The 14,684-nt window shown below is 55.1% G+C and overlaps 1 protein-coding gene across 2 annotated transcripts; it reads left to right on the forward strand.

Annotated features, from left to right (window-relative positions):
- On the forward strand, positions 1-3,517 carry SRSF1 (serine and arginine rich splicing factor 1). 2 transcript variants are annotated; one of them, XR_010435675.1, is made up of 5 exons: positions 7-349; positions 506-690; positions 933-1,105; positions 1,361-2,088; positions 3,008-3,517. XR_010435675.1 is itself a non-coding variant. In XM_064678110.1 (4 exons), the coding sequence occupies exons 1-4, from the start codon at positions 156-158 to the stop codon at positions 1,553-1,555; spliced, it is 747 nt and encodes a 248-aa protein (XP_064534180.1). In that variant the 5' UTR covers positions 1-155; the 3' UTR covers positions 1,556-3,517. The 2 variants fall into 2 exon arrangements, 1 of the variants encoding a protein (XP_064534180.1); XM_064678110.1 differs by having other exon boundaries at positions 1-349; positions 1,361-3,517.
- The last annotated feature ends 11,167 nt before the right edge of the window (positions 3,518-14,684 follow it).

Here is a 14,684-nt window from a genome sequence, read left to right on the forward strand (position 1 = left end):
GCGCGCAGAGGCAGCGCGAGCGGAGCCGCGGGCGCCATTTTGGAGCGGCGGTCGGGGGAGGCGGCGACAGCTCCGACAGCCCAGCCCGGCCCCGCCACCGCCGCCCCGCGCCGCCCGCACCGCCCCGCGCCGCCGCAAACATTGCCGACCTCGCCATGTCCGGCGGCGGCGTCATCCGCGGCCCGGCCGGCAACAACGACTGCCGCATCTACGTGGGGAACCTGCCCCCCGACATCCGCACCAAGGACATCGAGGACGTGTTCTACAAGTACGGCGCCATCCGCGACATCGACCTCAAGAACCGCCGCGGGGGCCCGCCCTTCGCCTTCGTCGAGTTTGAGGACCCCAGGTGAGACCGCCGCGGGCGCTGCCCCGGGGCCGCCGGGAGCCCGCCGGGGCCGCGGCCTGGGCCGGGGGGCGGCGGGCGGGGAGGGGCGGGCGGGCAGCGCGAACAAAGGCGGGGGGGTGGCGGCCGCGCTCACCGCCCGCCCCGTGCCGCCCGCAGGGACGCGGAGGACGCCGTCTACGGGCGGGACGGCTACGACTACGATGGGTATCGCCTCCGCGTGGAGTTCCCCCGGAGCGGCCGCGGCACCGGTAGAGGCGGCGGCGGCGGCGGAGGGGGAGGAGCCCCCAGGGGCAGGTACGGCCCCCCGTCCCGGCGCTCGGAGTACAGAGTGATCGTCTCGGGTGAGTCATTGCTCTCTCTCTCAGCCCGAGTGCTCTCCCCCGGGGTCCTGCAGGCGTGGCGATGCTGCTGCGAGCTGTTCCTTAAAAAGCATCGTTGCGTGCGGTTTGGGAGGGCAGGAATGGTGTCCCCTCGGTGCTCCTCCGGTACAGTCCCTCCCCTTTGCTACTCCCTGCTGCTGCTGTACGTACCGGAGGTGAGGCTTATAATCTGGTTTTAAAGTAATTTCTTGCTTTTTCCGTAGGGCTGCCTCCAAGTGGAAGTTGGCAGGATTTAAAGGATCACATGCGTGAAGCAGGTGATGTATGTTATGCTGATGTTTTCCGAGATGGCACTGGTGTCGTGGAGTTTGTGCGGAAGGAAGACATGACCTACGCTGTGCGAAAGCTGGATAACACTAAATTTAGATCGCACGAGGTAGGTATCACACTTACTTTCTTTGGCCAGAATTGGATACAAGGGGCTTAACAGTAGGACTGGAAGGTAAGGAACACGTGGTGTTCACTGTTTGGTGACAAAGCAACTAAATAAGTGTGTGGTGAGGCTGGAGACAGACGTGTAAGCTGCGCTGTCTGTGCTGGCCGTAGTAGCACTGTCTGCAGTCTGTCAGCATGCCTGAAACATGGCCCTGAAGCCTCGACGTTTCAATGGAAAGTTCTGTCTGTCCAATAGGGAGAAACTGCCTACATCCGTGTTAAAGTTGATGGCCCAAGAAGCCCAAGCTATGGAAGATCTCGGTCCCGCAGCCGTAGTCGTAGCAGGAGCCGTAGTCGAAGCAACAGCAGAAGCCGCAGTTATTCCCCAAGAAGAAGCAGAGGATCTCCACGCTACTCTCCCCGCCACAGCAGATCCCGATCTCGTACATAAACATCACTAGCTCTGATCTTTTTGTAGAACCCCATGTTGTACACAGTTTTCTTTACTTAGTACAGTCTTTCATTATTATTTTTTTTTTTTTTTAAATTCCAACTGTTTTACTCGAATTGGCTGGATTGTTGAATTGCATTCTTGTGTAAAATCCCTAGTGAGTATTTGCTCCTCGACACCAACATTCCCCTCCTGTCTTTGGTAAATTGTATTTTAATTGCTGTCAGTCAGGATTGTTCCGGTTTAGTTCTAGTTCAATACCAACATTCTTGGAGCTGTGGTATTGCTGTGTAAATGTCTCAGTGTTCCGCTGTGGTCGAGACGAGCTGGGGATGTTGGGATGTTTGTGGCTAACTTGTCTCTTCTGGGGGATCTTACATTTTTATCTTGCCTTTTCGTGTGTCTTTCTGTAGACATATCTGAAGAGATGGATTAAGAATGCTTTGGATTAAAGGATTGTGGAGCACATGTCAATCATTTTAGGATTGTCAAAAGGAGGATTGAGGAGGATCAGATCAATAATGGAGGCAATGGTATGACTCCAAGTGCTATTGTCACAGATGAACTTGGCAGTATTGACCTTATACTGAGAGACAGGGGAATTGAGGCCGAGCACATACGTGTCCCCACGTGTCGCTTCAGGCATGTTCTCGTGACCGCAGGCTGCGATTGCTCTTCCCTTTTAAAACTTCTCTTCTTGGGGGGGCAATTGTGGCCAAATCCCTGCTTTTGTAATTCTCTATTCCATTCTAGTTTTTTAAAGGAGTAACCGGGGCCGGGGGGGAGTATTGGTTTATTTGTCCCGCAGCGTTTGGTTACAAGTGTCCATGTCCGTAGTATCCGTACACTTGTAGTAGAACTTGCAATCAGAGTATAATATCAATACTGCTAAAATCTGCATGTCCTCTGTGTGACTGATACAGCGTGGCTGTTGCATTTTTATAAGTACCAGAATGAAAGCAAAAAAAAAAAAATAGCAAACCTAGTGGGGAATAATTTAAGTGTCAGCCCTGCCCCCTCAGACTAATTCACGATTGACTCACAATCCGTGTGAAAACACCGATTGTTAACGTTCCCTCCAGCTGGGAGTGCAGCTGTAGTCCAGCCATTCCATAGTAGGTGGATAGACTGAGCAGTTAAAACTTCTCCAGTTTAATAAAACCATTTTTTACAACCACAAAACCTCGTAGCCCACCAATGCGCTGAGTATAATGGCATTTCCAGTTGACATATTGTGAATATTTACAATGTTTCCTCCAAATAGTAATTAACATTTCTAAGAGAATTATCTGAGCATCACCATTGGAAAGTTTGTTTTGGGGAATTGATAGTTATTACTGTACATCTGAATTAATTGATGGCAAACATAACTGATCATTCCCCAGAATCCTATTTTTTCATTACAGTATCTAACTTTTTGCCTCCTCTTTTTTGGTTTTGCTGGTTATAAAGGTTTGGATTGGAGAGGGCTCACTGGATCCCAATCCTTGGAGCTGGATCATTGGATTCAAATCATAATGTGGATAGGATAGGGAGGCTGAATTACAAGGATTCATGGAGCGGGATCAAATTACCAGGAACATAGGAGTGGATTCCTGCCCCAACCAAACCGCATTCGTGTGGATTTTTTTTATTCAACTCAATTGGCTATTCCAAAGATATTCTTTTTCCTATTTTTGACGATTGGAGCCCTTAAGATGCACGATGGAGTTTTGCATTTTTTTGGTAAAAGGAGCAAAGCGAGGACCTGGAGAGGTACGCTGGAGCAATCTCCTTGGAAGGATTCAGCACGAGTAGATGGTAAACCTTAAAGGGGAAAAAGGGGGGTTTGTTTAAATAAATAAAAAGTAAATAAGTCACTTCTCTAAATTTAAAGACCAAAATTGGAGTTTAAAGATGACGTAGGTTTCAATTGGCCATTGCTTTTTTTTTTCTTTGACAAATAAAATTTTTACAAAAACACGCCCGGTGTCATCGTTGGTCGCGGAGTCTCGTCCTCACCCGCCCGCCCTCACTTCGGGAATCCAGAGGTCCCAGACAAAGGGCTTTTGTGTGGAACAGAGCCGGAGTGTTCCACAGGAAGCGCCCGTGTTTGAGCTTCTCCTCAGTAAAGGATCAGTTCCCTGGGAAATGAGTGGAATTTAGTGTATGGGGAGGGGAAAAGGAGGAATTCTCACTGCTTTAAGGAGGAGGTGTTAATGTGAATGTTAATAAGGCTGGGAGATCACATGGGGAAAATGGGAGATTCGTGGGCTTGGCACTGCTCCCACTGTGCTCCCGAGGATAAATTGGGATAGAACTGGTCTGTGTGGCCCTTCCTGGTGTGGGTGGATGAGGCAGGGAGCAGGAGCTGAGGAAGGATGGGTATGTAGGAGCTGGGATAGTGGTGTAATCACGGAGCTGTGGGCACAGGGAATTGCACCCCTGTGGTGTAGGTGGCCAGGCTGGATATGGCACCATCCCCAGGAGGAAGGTGGATGCCCAAAGGATGCCATGGCCCTGTGGGAAGGTGGGTGAGTCTTGTCGGAGAAGTTTCTTAGGATGTAGGAAACCAGGGAGTGGAGTGGGCACTGTGGGCTGCACAGGTGTGGGCTGGTGACACAAGGACGAGTTTGGCCCCAAAGCCCCCAGACTCTGGGAGCAGAATTGATCTGTTCCATCACCTGCACTGAAGAAAGGTGAAACAGCAGTTTTAAAGGTTCTGGATGTGCTCAAGGAAGCAAAACCTTTCGTTTCACAAGAAGAAACTTGAAGAGTTTGCTTTGCCAGGACTGGAGTTTGGGGAGGATTGCTCCAGCTTGGGAAGAAAGTGACCCCTGGGAAAGGAGGAGTGAAGGATCCCAACAGACAAAGGGGTCACAGTCCCTGCTTTGAAACAGGAGGGTCAGGTCTGACCCAGAGTCCAAGCAGAGCTTGTGCCTCTACACAGGTTAATCAGGAGCTTGTTAACACAGGGAGCACCAGCATCAGGAGTGGTTCAGCTGATTATGAGACACGGAATTCCCTGTGCAAGGTGTGTGCTGGAGGTGCAGGAAGGCTGTAACACGGAATTCCCTGTGCAAGGTGTGTGCTGGAGGTGCAGGAAGGCTATAACACGGAATTCCCTGTGCAAGGTGTGTGCTGGAGGTGCAGGAAGGCTATAACACGGAATTCCCTGTGCAAGGTGTGTGCTGGAGGTGCAGGAAGGCTATAACACGGAATTCCCTGTGCAAGGTGTGTGCTGGAGGTGCAGGATAGCTGTAACACGGAATTCCCTGTGCAAGATGTGTGTTGGAGGTGCAGGAAGGCTGCAGTGTGTTGAGCCCAGTCCTGGTGCTGGGGAGCCGGCGGGTGTGGGATGTGCTCCAGCTCTCCCAGTGTGGGATGTGCTCCAGCTCTCCCAGTGTGGGATGTGCTCCAGCTCTCCCTGTGTGGATCAGCTACTGGAGTGGGAAATACCTGAGGGCTGTTTGCTTCCGAGATTATGTCAGTGGTTTGGATCAGCCCGTGGAAAGGCTGATCCTCCCCGGGGGGGGACACAAGAGGGCACTGACTCAGAGGAGGAGGAGGTCACACAACTTTTTCCTCAGTGCTGGGATTTGTGGGGCGTGTCACCTTCCTGCAAGGTGCGTTTCCATGTCACCTTCCTGCAAGGTGCGTTTCCGTTTCACCTGGAAAACAGAAGGGAATGGAGCATTGATGAGTTCCCTCTCTCATTTTGGGGTTCCCCTCTGAGGGGAGAGTTCAGGTGGCTGTGGGTCCTCGGGGTTCCTGCAGCTGCACCACTGCCCCAGCATCACCCACTCGCTCTGTTCTCTGTGTCCCAGCTGTGGGGTTTGTAAAGCACGTTGAGATGCCATAATAAACCTGTTCCCAGTGTGGAGCTCTGGTTCGTTTCAGCTCTTTTCCTGTGAAGTTGTTTCTGTCATCATGCTGTGAGCAGCCAGACAGGCGGTGGTGGAGCAGGAAAGCCATGGGGTGAAGCAAGACTTTCCCCAAGTGCCCCATGTTTTAATTTTGGGTTCTGATCCAGTGTGTTTCACCGTCCTCGGGGGGATCACCGTGTCCTCTGATTGACATAAAATAGAGGAATTAAATTAATGTCTCAGGAATGTGCTATAAACCAGGTTTGACAGCGCTAGAAAAAGTTAACTGGAGGAGGCTGTGCCTCCTGACACACTCTCAGTTTTTAATTACACCACGTTACGAGTTCATTAACGACGTGACGGAGATGGTGAGGAGTCAGCAGGTGCTGGGAGCAGCACTCCTGCCTGGCACAGCCCAGGGAACCCAGTGCCATCTCTTCCCCCTTTGGCTTCTTGGACTGTGGATGAAAATGAACCTGAGTCAGCACCCACTTGCCTTCCCTCGCGGGGAATCTGCTTCCAGAGCTGCATCCACTCGCCCAGCTGGGGCTGTTGGGTAAAACTTCCATTTATTTTAATATCCCAGTGCATTAGTGGGAGCAGGCTCCCTGCAGGCAGCCAGGCAGCCTGTGGTGGCTGCTGTGCCAGCACATCTGGGAGCATATTTCCTAGGATTTTAACAGATGCAAACCAAGGCACCAAGTGTCTTCTTTTATGAATGTGTTCTTCCCAAAACGCAATGTTTTGAGAGTCTGTACTCTCTGAAGATGGAAAGGGGTGGGAATTAGAGGTTGGAATTACCTTTGCTAGAGCAGAGGGGACAACCAAATGTAACCCCCTCTCCTAAATAATTCTTCCATCCCAAGGCCAGGGGTGTTTCTGCTGCACACCCCAGTGCAGCGAGCAGGAAGCATTCCCTCCCCGGTGCCACCGGGCTTTTACCCGGCAGCGCTGGAGCAGCTCTGCCATTCCAGCAGGGAATCTGCCTGTTCCGACGCTCCTGCGTTTCCGATAGTGCCGCTTTGTTGGTACAACTGAGGGCGATTGTGCCCCCGGGGCTGTGTGGCCCCTCTGTGCCGCCCTGGGCAGCGCAGCTGCCCGGCCAGCCCGGCCCATACTGCCTTCATTGTGCAAACACTTGGGAAGCACCGCGGGGAGGGAGGGAATCTCTCCTCCTTAATTGCACATCGTCCTGATAGCCCTGTACTTAATATACCCAACATTAGGCTGAAATAGAAACGGTTAGAAAACTTGTGGTTTCTCCTAGAAACCACAATTCGGGGTTTTTTTTGTTGTTTGTTTGAGGTCTTTTTTTTTTTTTTTTTGAACAGAAACTTCTGCTTTGGAACAGGGGATTCATTCATTGATCTGTGCGTGCTGGTTGTGCCGTGAGGTTTCTTGCTTCTGATAACAGCAGGGTTTTAACTGTGCAGCAAAATGGGACTCATTTCTAGACTGGCTAAAAACAGCCCCAGCTTTGGCGAGAGTCCCCCGTGCCAAGTGCAGGATGATCCTCGCTGCACCTGCGCAGGGAAGAGCAGTTTATCTGGAATTGCACTTGGAGCTGTTTCAAAGGGAAAGCTGAATTATTCGGAAAAATGCAGATTCCAGGAAGTTCCCTGTTTAATAAATGTTCCCTAAAATCCCTCTCCCGCGTGCCTGAAGGAGAGTCAGACTGATGTACCACCCGCACTGCGCGTTCCTCGCAGCACTTTGTCCTGCCCGGCTGAGCAGCGATGGGATGGGCACAGAGCCTGGCAGAGTCATGGGACAGGACGGGCACGGAGCCTGACGGAGCTGCGGGATGGGCAAGGAGCCCAGCAGAGCCATGGGATGGGCCTGGAGCTGTGGGATGGTCATGGAGCTCAGCAGAGCCGCAGGATGGGCACAGAGCCCAGCAGAGCCATGGGATGGGATGGCAGAGCTGCGGGGTGGGATGGCGACAGAGCTCAGCAGAGCTGCAGGATGGGCATGGAGCCCAGCAAAGCCATGGGATGGGCCTGGAGCCTGGCAGAGCCATAGGATGGACATGGAGCCTGGCAGAACTGCAGGCCGGACCGGCACAGAGCCCATCGAGGCGAGGGAATGCCAGGGGAGGCTGAAGCCCTCACCTCACTCCTGGGTGCTGAGGCTCAGCTCTGCTCGTCCCCTCCCACCGGGCGGGCTGGCTGTATGTGCCGGTTGCAGGGCCATTAACATAATTTTATGCACTAATTTGTGTAATCATTAAAGAGTCGAGCAGGGCATTGTTCGCATGAGTAATTACCTCTGTATTCTAATAGCTCTAATTCATCCCTTAAGTGAGTTTCGTGTTTCGGTGACTCAGCCGCGATTCACGCTCCGGGTCTGGTATTTTTTTCGAAAGCCCCGTTTCTCGCCCTCTGCGCAGCCGGTGACGAGCCGGGTCCCCACGAGCCCCGAGCAGGCGGATGCCGAGCTGGGGAGGGCTGCCGGCGCGGACCCGGGGCTCCCGCGGGGTGTTGGACTGGCTGGGATGCTGCGGGGAGCAGCTGCCAGCGGAAATTTAAACATGAAGAACTTGGCAGTTTGCTGAACTCCGGGTGTTTTCCTCCCCGACAAAGGGCAGGGCTCTATTTTTCTGCTTATTTTTGATACCGGTTAAAACACGGAGAGAAAATACCTCTGTGCAGCTCCGTGCTGGATTTGACTCTGGATCCATTGATTCTCCATCCTCACACGTGCGTGCCTTTACAGTACACGGGGTGCAGGCAGGGGGGAGGCAGGGGGAGCATCATTCCCTGCCTGATTTGCAGCATGATACAGGATATTTTCCCGATGGCACCGAAATTAATTTGAGGCAGAGCTGCCTGGTACCACCAAAAGGCTTTGTTGCCCCCTTGGAAACATGGAGGAAAGTTGGTTCCTTGGCTGGTGAGAGCAGGGATGCTCTGCCCGAGGCTCCTGCCAGTGCTGGATGTTCATCCCCGTGGGATCAGCTGAGCGATGCAGATGAATGCACAAACATTGATTATTTTGGAGACAATCCATAGCTGCCAAATGAGATTAAACAACACCCAGGTCCCAGAAAAAAATAAAAGTAAATAGCAAAGAATAAAGAAAATGGGGCATGGTGTTGGCGAAAGGTCCTGGGGGACCATCTAGCCGGGTATTAATCCCTGCCAACCCCATCCCTGAAGGATTTCAGAGCTCTTCGCTGCTATTAATCGCAGCAGCCCTGCAGGGAAGGTAATGCAGCATTATCCGTGTTTTCCAGCTGTGGCTGGGGAGGAGGGAGCAGCCGGCTGGGCCGAGCTTTGCCGTGTGTCAGTGAAAGATCAGGGATTAGCGTTAGGATTTCCTCGCTGGCTGGGCTGCTCTAATTCAGTGGCCGTGTTTTTCCCTAAATGCACTGACCTTATGTGCCTGCTGCTGTACATCCCGTGCCCGGGAGAAGCCGGGGCAGATGGTGGGAAGGGGAGCAAGGCAGGAGCGGATGTTTCTCCACAGTCCTCGGCCCCACAGGAATTATTACTAAAAATGGTCACTGGTGATTAACCAGAGCAGCACGCTGCTAAGTAATTGGTACAGGCTCTGGCTAGGGAAGTTTTTAAATCAAACTGGGAATGTTTTCCTGGAGAGCAGCAGTTGCTCAAAGGTGAAGTGCTGAGGGCAATGCGGGGCATGGGGTGAGCAGGGGCCATGAGCACCTGCCAGGAGGGCTCTGAAACGTCCTGTATGAGACTGAAGATGCTGTGTATCTGCAAGTCTCTGTGCAAATCGTGTGTAAATCTTATGTAAATCATACAGACACAGAGAAGCTGTGGCTGCCCCATCCCTGGGAGTGTTCAGGGTTGGACAGGGGTTGGAAAAACCTGGTCTAGTGGGAGGTGTCCCTGCCCCTGGCAAGGGGTGGAACTGGGTGAGCTTTAAAGTCCCTCCCAACCCAAACCATTGTGGGATTCTATGCTCTGATATTCAGTGTGGGGAGTCCACACCATGTGGCATCAGTGCCCGGCCCCGTGCACCCCTCAGCTGCCCCGGGGAGCCCCCCACGTGTGCTCTGCTGTGGCAGCAGCGACGAGCAGCCCCAGTTCTGGGGCACAGGCAGCAATTCTGCTCATTGCTGAGGACGGTGACAGCACCAGCAGCATCCCCACGGCCGGCGTGGCCACCGGGAGAGCAGCTCTTCCGCCCCGCCGGGGCACAGCTGACAGCGGCTGTTTTGTGGGAAAAACCTTGTGACGGAGTTCACTTAAAATAACAACAAAAGGCCGCCGGGTGCTGGTGGCTCGTGGCAGCTCCGGCGCTCAAGGTGCCAAGCAGAGATTAGCCCAGGCACGGCTGAGGACAAGGAGGTGGGAAGAGATAAGGGCACTTTCCCGGGCGCTGTTGGGCGGACGCGGGGCTAAACATAGTCCTGCTCCCGCTGCTCCTGCCCGGCCGGAAGCTCCGAGCGGCTCCCGCGTGGCCCTGGCGTGTGCTGGGCCCAGAGGGAGCGTCGGAGCCGCGGAGGAACAGAGCCAGCCCTCGGGGAAAGTGAGGCTCAGGCTGCAGGAAAGCGGGAATCCGCCTGCTGCGGCACCGTGGGGAGAGGAGACCAACGGATTCACAGGGATGGCAAAGATCAGGGAGGATGATGAAATCCCAGGGAGGCAGGAAGGGTTTCCCATGGCAGGTGTGGCAGCGTGGCCAAGTGGGGACAGTGGGTGCAGGAGGTGCAGCGGGGAAGGAAGAGCTCAGGAGAACAGCAGGGAAGGGAGTGACCACTGCAGGGCAGTTTGCCATGGGAATGCTTTCACCAGGGAATGCTTGAAGCATGGAGTAACCATCACGCTTTTCCTGCCTGGCGGGAGCACGGGCATCGCCCGGCTCTTGAGGAGCCCTGGGACAGGGAGGGTGTGGTGGGAGCTGACACTGGATCCACACAGACTCAGAGGTCTCCCTGCTGCCACAACAACATGTGTGGCCCTGGCACCACGACTACACTGCCCTGGGCATCACACTGGCTTTTCCAGCTTCCCTCCCTCCTTATCTATCCCTGCAGCGACGCACCTCAAAGTTTGGTGCTGAACCCCTGGACACAGAGCACGGGGCAGAGCTCAGCCATCCCTGCCAGTCCCGCTACCAACTCCTGCCTTTGAGCAGCTCCTCACTGCTTCCCCACTGATTCCTGTCCTGCCTCCCTCAGTGATTCAGCCGAGCTGGCTGGTAATTTCCTGCATCCTATTTTCCTCTTTTGAAAAGTGGAGCGATCTTTCAGATGCGCCAGTCACGATCCGGTGCCCTCGGCAGCAGCAGCGCTGACAGGGCATGGGCAGGGCATCACTGCCACCCCCAAGGCTGGGGGAGACCGTGACTGTGGGCAGTTATCTGGCAAGAGCTTTCCTTTTCCCTTTCTTTTTCACTTTGCCTTTTCCTTTCTCTCTCCCTTTCTGTTTCCATTTCCCTTTCCCTCTGCCTGGTGAATGTCTGTCCCCACAGCACCTTCCACCTTCGTTTTGCTGCAGGTCAGGGATGCTCTTTGGAGGATGCTGGCTCATCCCGTGGCTGATCCTTGCAGTGGGCACACACTCTGCTTCCACACCTGCTTCCCACAGATGTATTTTACTGTCTCTTTTTAGTGTGCCTGATCAGTTTGAGAGGGAATCAAGGCTGCAAACAGAGAAACCAGAGAAGACACAAACTTGGGAAGCAGCTGAAGAGAAACTGCCTGCAGGGAGCACATTCTCAGTACCAGCAGCACAGCTTGTTTACACACTCGGGGCTTTCCAGCCCCACGGAGCTGTGAAATTCAAAGCCCGCCACGTCGCTCAGGGAGCAGAGCACAAGCAGAAAGGGGCTTCTCTAAAGCTGAAATATTTGACAACAGTTTCTATTCTTAGCAATGCAAGCACACACTTGCCCAGAGGAATTGGAGCACGGCGTGTCAGCAGGGGCCGGGGGACGTGGCTTGGAGGTCCCGGGCAAAGAGGGTGTGTGGGTGCACACACACTGTGGGCAGCCTCTCATCACTCTACACCCGGGGGAGATGCACAGAGAGCAGCAAAGCAAATAAGGATTTTATTGCTTATGTGCCAGTGCAGGTCCTAACGCACGGGGGGCTGCTGCAAGGATCATGGGATAAGATGGGTAGAGTTAAATGTATTCCATTCCAGAGGAGATCTGCATCCCACCCCAGAGAGGATTTGTATCCCCCTGCCCTAGCCCTGCATCCCATCCTGGAGGGGATCTGCAACCCTGCCCTGCCCCACATCCCATCCCAGCAGGCAGGACAGCTCATGGCAGAGTGCAAATAGGCACCTTCTAAGCTATTCCATGGCTGAGCACAGTGGAGGAAGCAGCTCCTCTGTTCGAGTCACCCTGCCAGGGGGGTTTGTCGAGTGCACGACAGGTATTGGTTCTCCTGGAGGTGATCTCCCCAGGAGCCGTGTGCTGGGTGGCAGGAGGGACACGGTCAGCCGGGCTCTGTGGGGGTTTCGGAGGTGCCAGCACTGGGCACAGCGTGGCTGTGGCACCGAGGGGCAGCCCCAGTGCTGGCCTGTCCCTGGGAGGCTCCCCACAACCAGCCTCGGCTCTGGCACTGGCAGCAGGGGACACCCAGCAGCCCCAACAGCGTGGGAAGCGCTGAGGAAGGAAGGAAGGAGGGAAGATTTGTGTTTGAAAAGGCAGAAAAGCGCAGCCTCGGGACGGTGGTAAATGGGCCACCCGGTTCCCTGTGCCCTAGAAATTCCCTGTGCGCGCTCGCCGCGGTGCCGGCGCAGCGGGGTGGCTGCTGATGCTATCGCTGTCCCAGCTCGATGACTAAGGGAGCTGGAAGGTATAAATTAAATAACACAACACTTCAAGCCACCTGTTATGTGGGTTTGTCCTAAGCAGCGCTGCTTTAATTAAGACGGAGAGTTTACAAATCTAACCTTTGTTTATTCTGCTTTGGGGCATATATAATGTAAATATGTGTTTTCAAACACTGTGGCTTTTTAGATTTCCAGTTATAATTCTGGGTAAAGGAAAGTTCGTCAAGTTTGGCATAGACTTGCCCTTTCTAAATAGAGCTCCCGCGAGCTCCTTCCCCCGGGGGACTCTCTCAGCACCTCGGCTCGTTCTGCTCCCAACCCAGCTCTGTTTTCGGCTGCAGGATGAGGGGCTGGGAGGGTTCAGCCGGGCACTCCCAAGAGGGAAGTGGGCTCCAACCCCATTTCCCTCTTCTCTGGCTCAGCTTTGAGTCTTACAGGTTTTGTTCCTGTATCCCCTCTTGGTTCTTTAGTTGTGGAAACAAGAACACAGAGTTTAGCCGGCTACGTGCTCGTCGGGATTTCTCCGATGAGTCAGTGATACGCTTGGGTAGCTTTCTTAGCCTTTAATTGAAGTGAGTGTGAGCCCTTAACAAAGAGCTCTCCCAAGTCTTCCTTAATAAGCGTTAACAAAAATAACTGAGCCACCAGGAGGAAAATAACCAGGGGCGGCAGTGGTGTCTCCTCTGCTCCAGCGGGGCTGCTCCGGGCTCTCCTGCAGACCCGCTCTGCCGAGGGCAGTGCCGGGGTCGGAACACAGGGCAGGAGAGGGAAACCCTGGGGCGCTGGCACGCGGGGTGGAGCAGGGGATGATCCAGCTGCTCCCGTGCAGTGGCTGGGAAGAGAATCTTGGCTGAGCAGAGAGACCATCTCCAGGCGAGCCGGGCCCATGCGAGTGCTGCACGTGCACTGGAGAACCCTTTTAGCTCCTTTTTTTTTGGTGTGCTTTTCTTAATTCAGAGCCTCTGCAGAGCAAGGGTGGTATTTTGCACGTTTCCAGACTGTGCCTCAGCACAGAGTTCCACCATGGTGCAGACTGGGGGGTCAAAACCAAGCAGGCTCCAAATTTCCTGAGGCAGACGGACCATCTGAGCTGCAGGTGCTCCCAAGCAGGTCTGGCCACTCCAGGCAGCCGAGCCCCCGGGCACATGGCCACAAACTTCCCTTTGGGGTCACAGGGCTGAGAAACTCCTTTTTGTTTTAAATGCAAACAGATTTTGACATAACCACTTGACTCTGGCACCGGAGTTTCAAGGAAAAAAGCCCAAGAGGCGTGAAACATCCGCAGGCGTCACTCGGAACAGAACAAGGACTGTTTTGCAATGCTCTCAGAAGGTGAAGAAACGCCTGGGGAGGGCCAAGGACCCTGTGGCTGCAGGGGCAGGTGACCTGCCTGAGGCTGCACAAAGCCACGGCTGAGCCAGCAGGCTGGGACCCTCATGAGCGTCCCCTGGTCCCTGCTGTCCCTCCTCCCCCCCAGCATTACACTGAGCTGTGGCTTTGGGACTGGCTTGTGCATTATCTGTAACAGGAGACGAGAAAAACCAGCCGGCTGTCCTGCACGGGAGGAAGTCTCAGGGCAGCCTTGCTGACAGGAGCCATATTTAGCCCCGAGTGCTGTGGCTGGGGTGGCTCAGCTGTTTCTCCCCACGCCCGTGGTGCCGCAGCGGCCGAGGCCTCGGATGCTCAGCAGGGATCCAGGCCCGAGCAAAGAGGATTGACCAGAGCTGTGGGAAAATAAATAATAAAGTGCCGTAAGCCTGTTCTCATCTCCCCAGCCCCGGGGAAGGCAAGTGGAGGTCAGGATTAAAACCCCCCTCCTGTTGCAGTGTTAAATCGGCCACTCCCAGGTACCCAAGAAATGCCAGGTGTCCCTCAGATGCCACCCGAGGTGGGGTACAGGTGTCCCACACATCCCTCCCTGTCCTGGGAGCACCGGGGAGGCACATGGAGCTGTCCCTGGGTCCCATCCTCCTGCCTGTCAGGGATGTGCTTGATGTGTATAAACACGTAATTAACGGTATGTATGTATTTAATTGCTCGTGGCTACGATTTGCATTCAGGTGCTGCGCTGAAGATGCCTCAGATGCCTCAGATACGGGCGAATCCACTCAGCCGAACACGTGGAGGTGTGCGGGGCAGCGCAGCGGGGAGGGGGCTGCGGTGGCACCGCATCGCCCGAACCGCCCGGGGGCTGCAGGGCCGGGGGGACACGGCCTGGCCCGGGGAGGGCTGGAGGGGCCTTGGGCCGCGGGACAGCGCCGGGCCCGGCCCTCCTGGAGCCCGGCCAGGCGGGGTGCGAAGCCGGGCCGGCCCGGGCAGGCGGCAGCACCCAGGGTGGGCTGAGGACGAGCCCGGGTGGGCTGAGGACGAGCCCGGGGGAGCCGAAGTGGCGGCGGCGCCGGGCGACCCCCGGGGCGGCCCCGCGCTCACCCCCCCGCCCCCGGCACCGCCGCCCGCCCGCACCCGCGGGCGAAGCCGCCCCCCGCCGCCCCCGCGGCTCCCTCCCTCCCTCCCTCCCTGCCGACGCGG

The sequence above is a fragment of the Pseudopipra pipra genome, chromosome 21 (assembly GCF_036250125.1).
Source record: "Pseudopipra pipra isolate bDixPip1 chromosome 21, bDixPip1.hap1, whole genome shotgun sequence".
Taxonomy (NCBI): domain Eukaryota; kingdom Metazoa; phylum Chordata; class Aves; order Passeriformes; family Pipridae; genus Pseudopipra; species Pseudopipra pipra.

Coding starts and splice junctions, on each gene's coding strand:
- SRSF1 (XM_064678110.1), top strand. CDS start 156: ATGTCCGGCGGCGGCGTCATCCGCGGCCCGGCCGGCAACAACGACTGC. Junction 350..505: donor GTCGAGTTTGAGGACCCCAG/GTGAGACCGCCG, acceptor TGCCGCCCGCAG/GGACGCGGAGGACGCCGTCT. Junction 691..932: donor GTACAGAGTGATCGTCTCGG/GTGAGTCATTGC, acceptor CTTTTTCCGTAG/GGCTGCCTCCAAGTGGAAGT.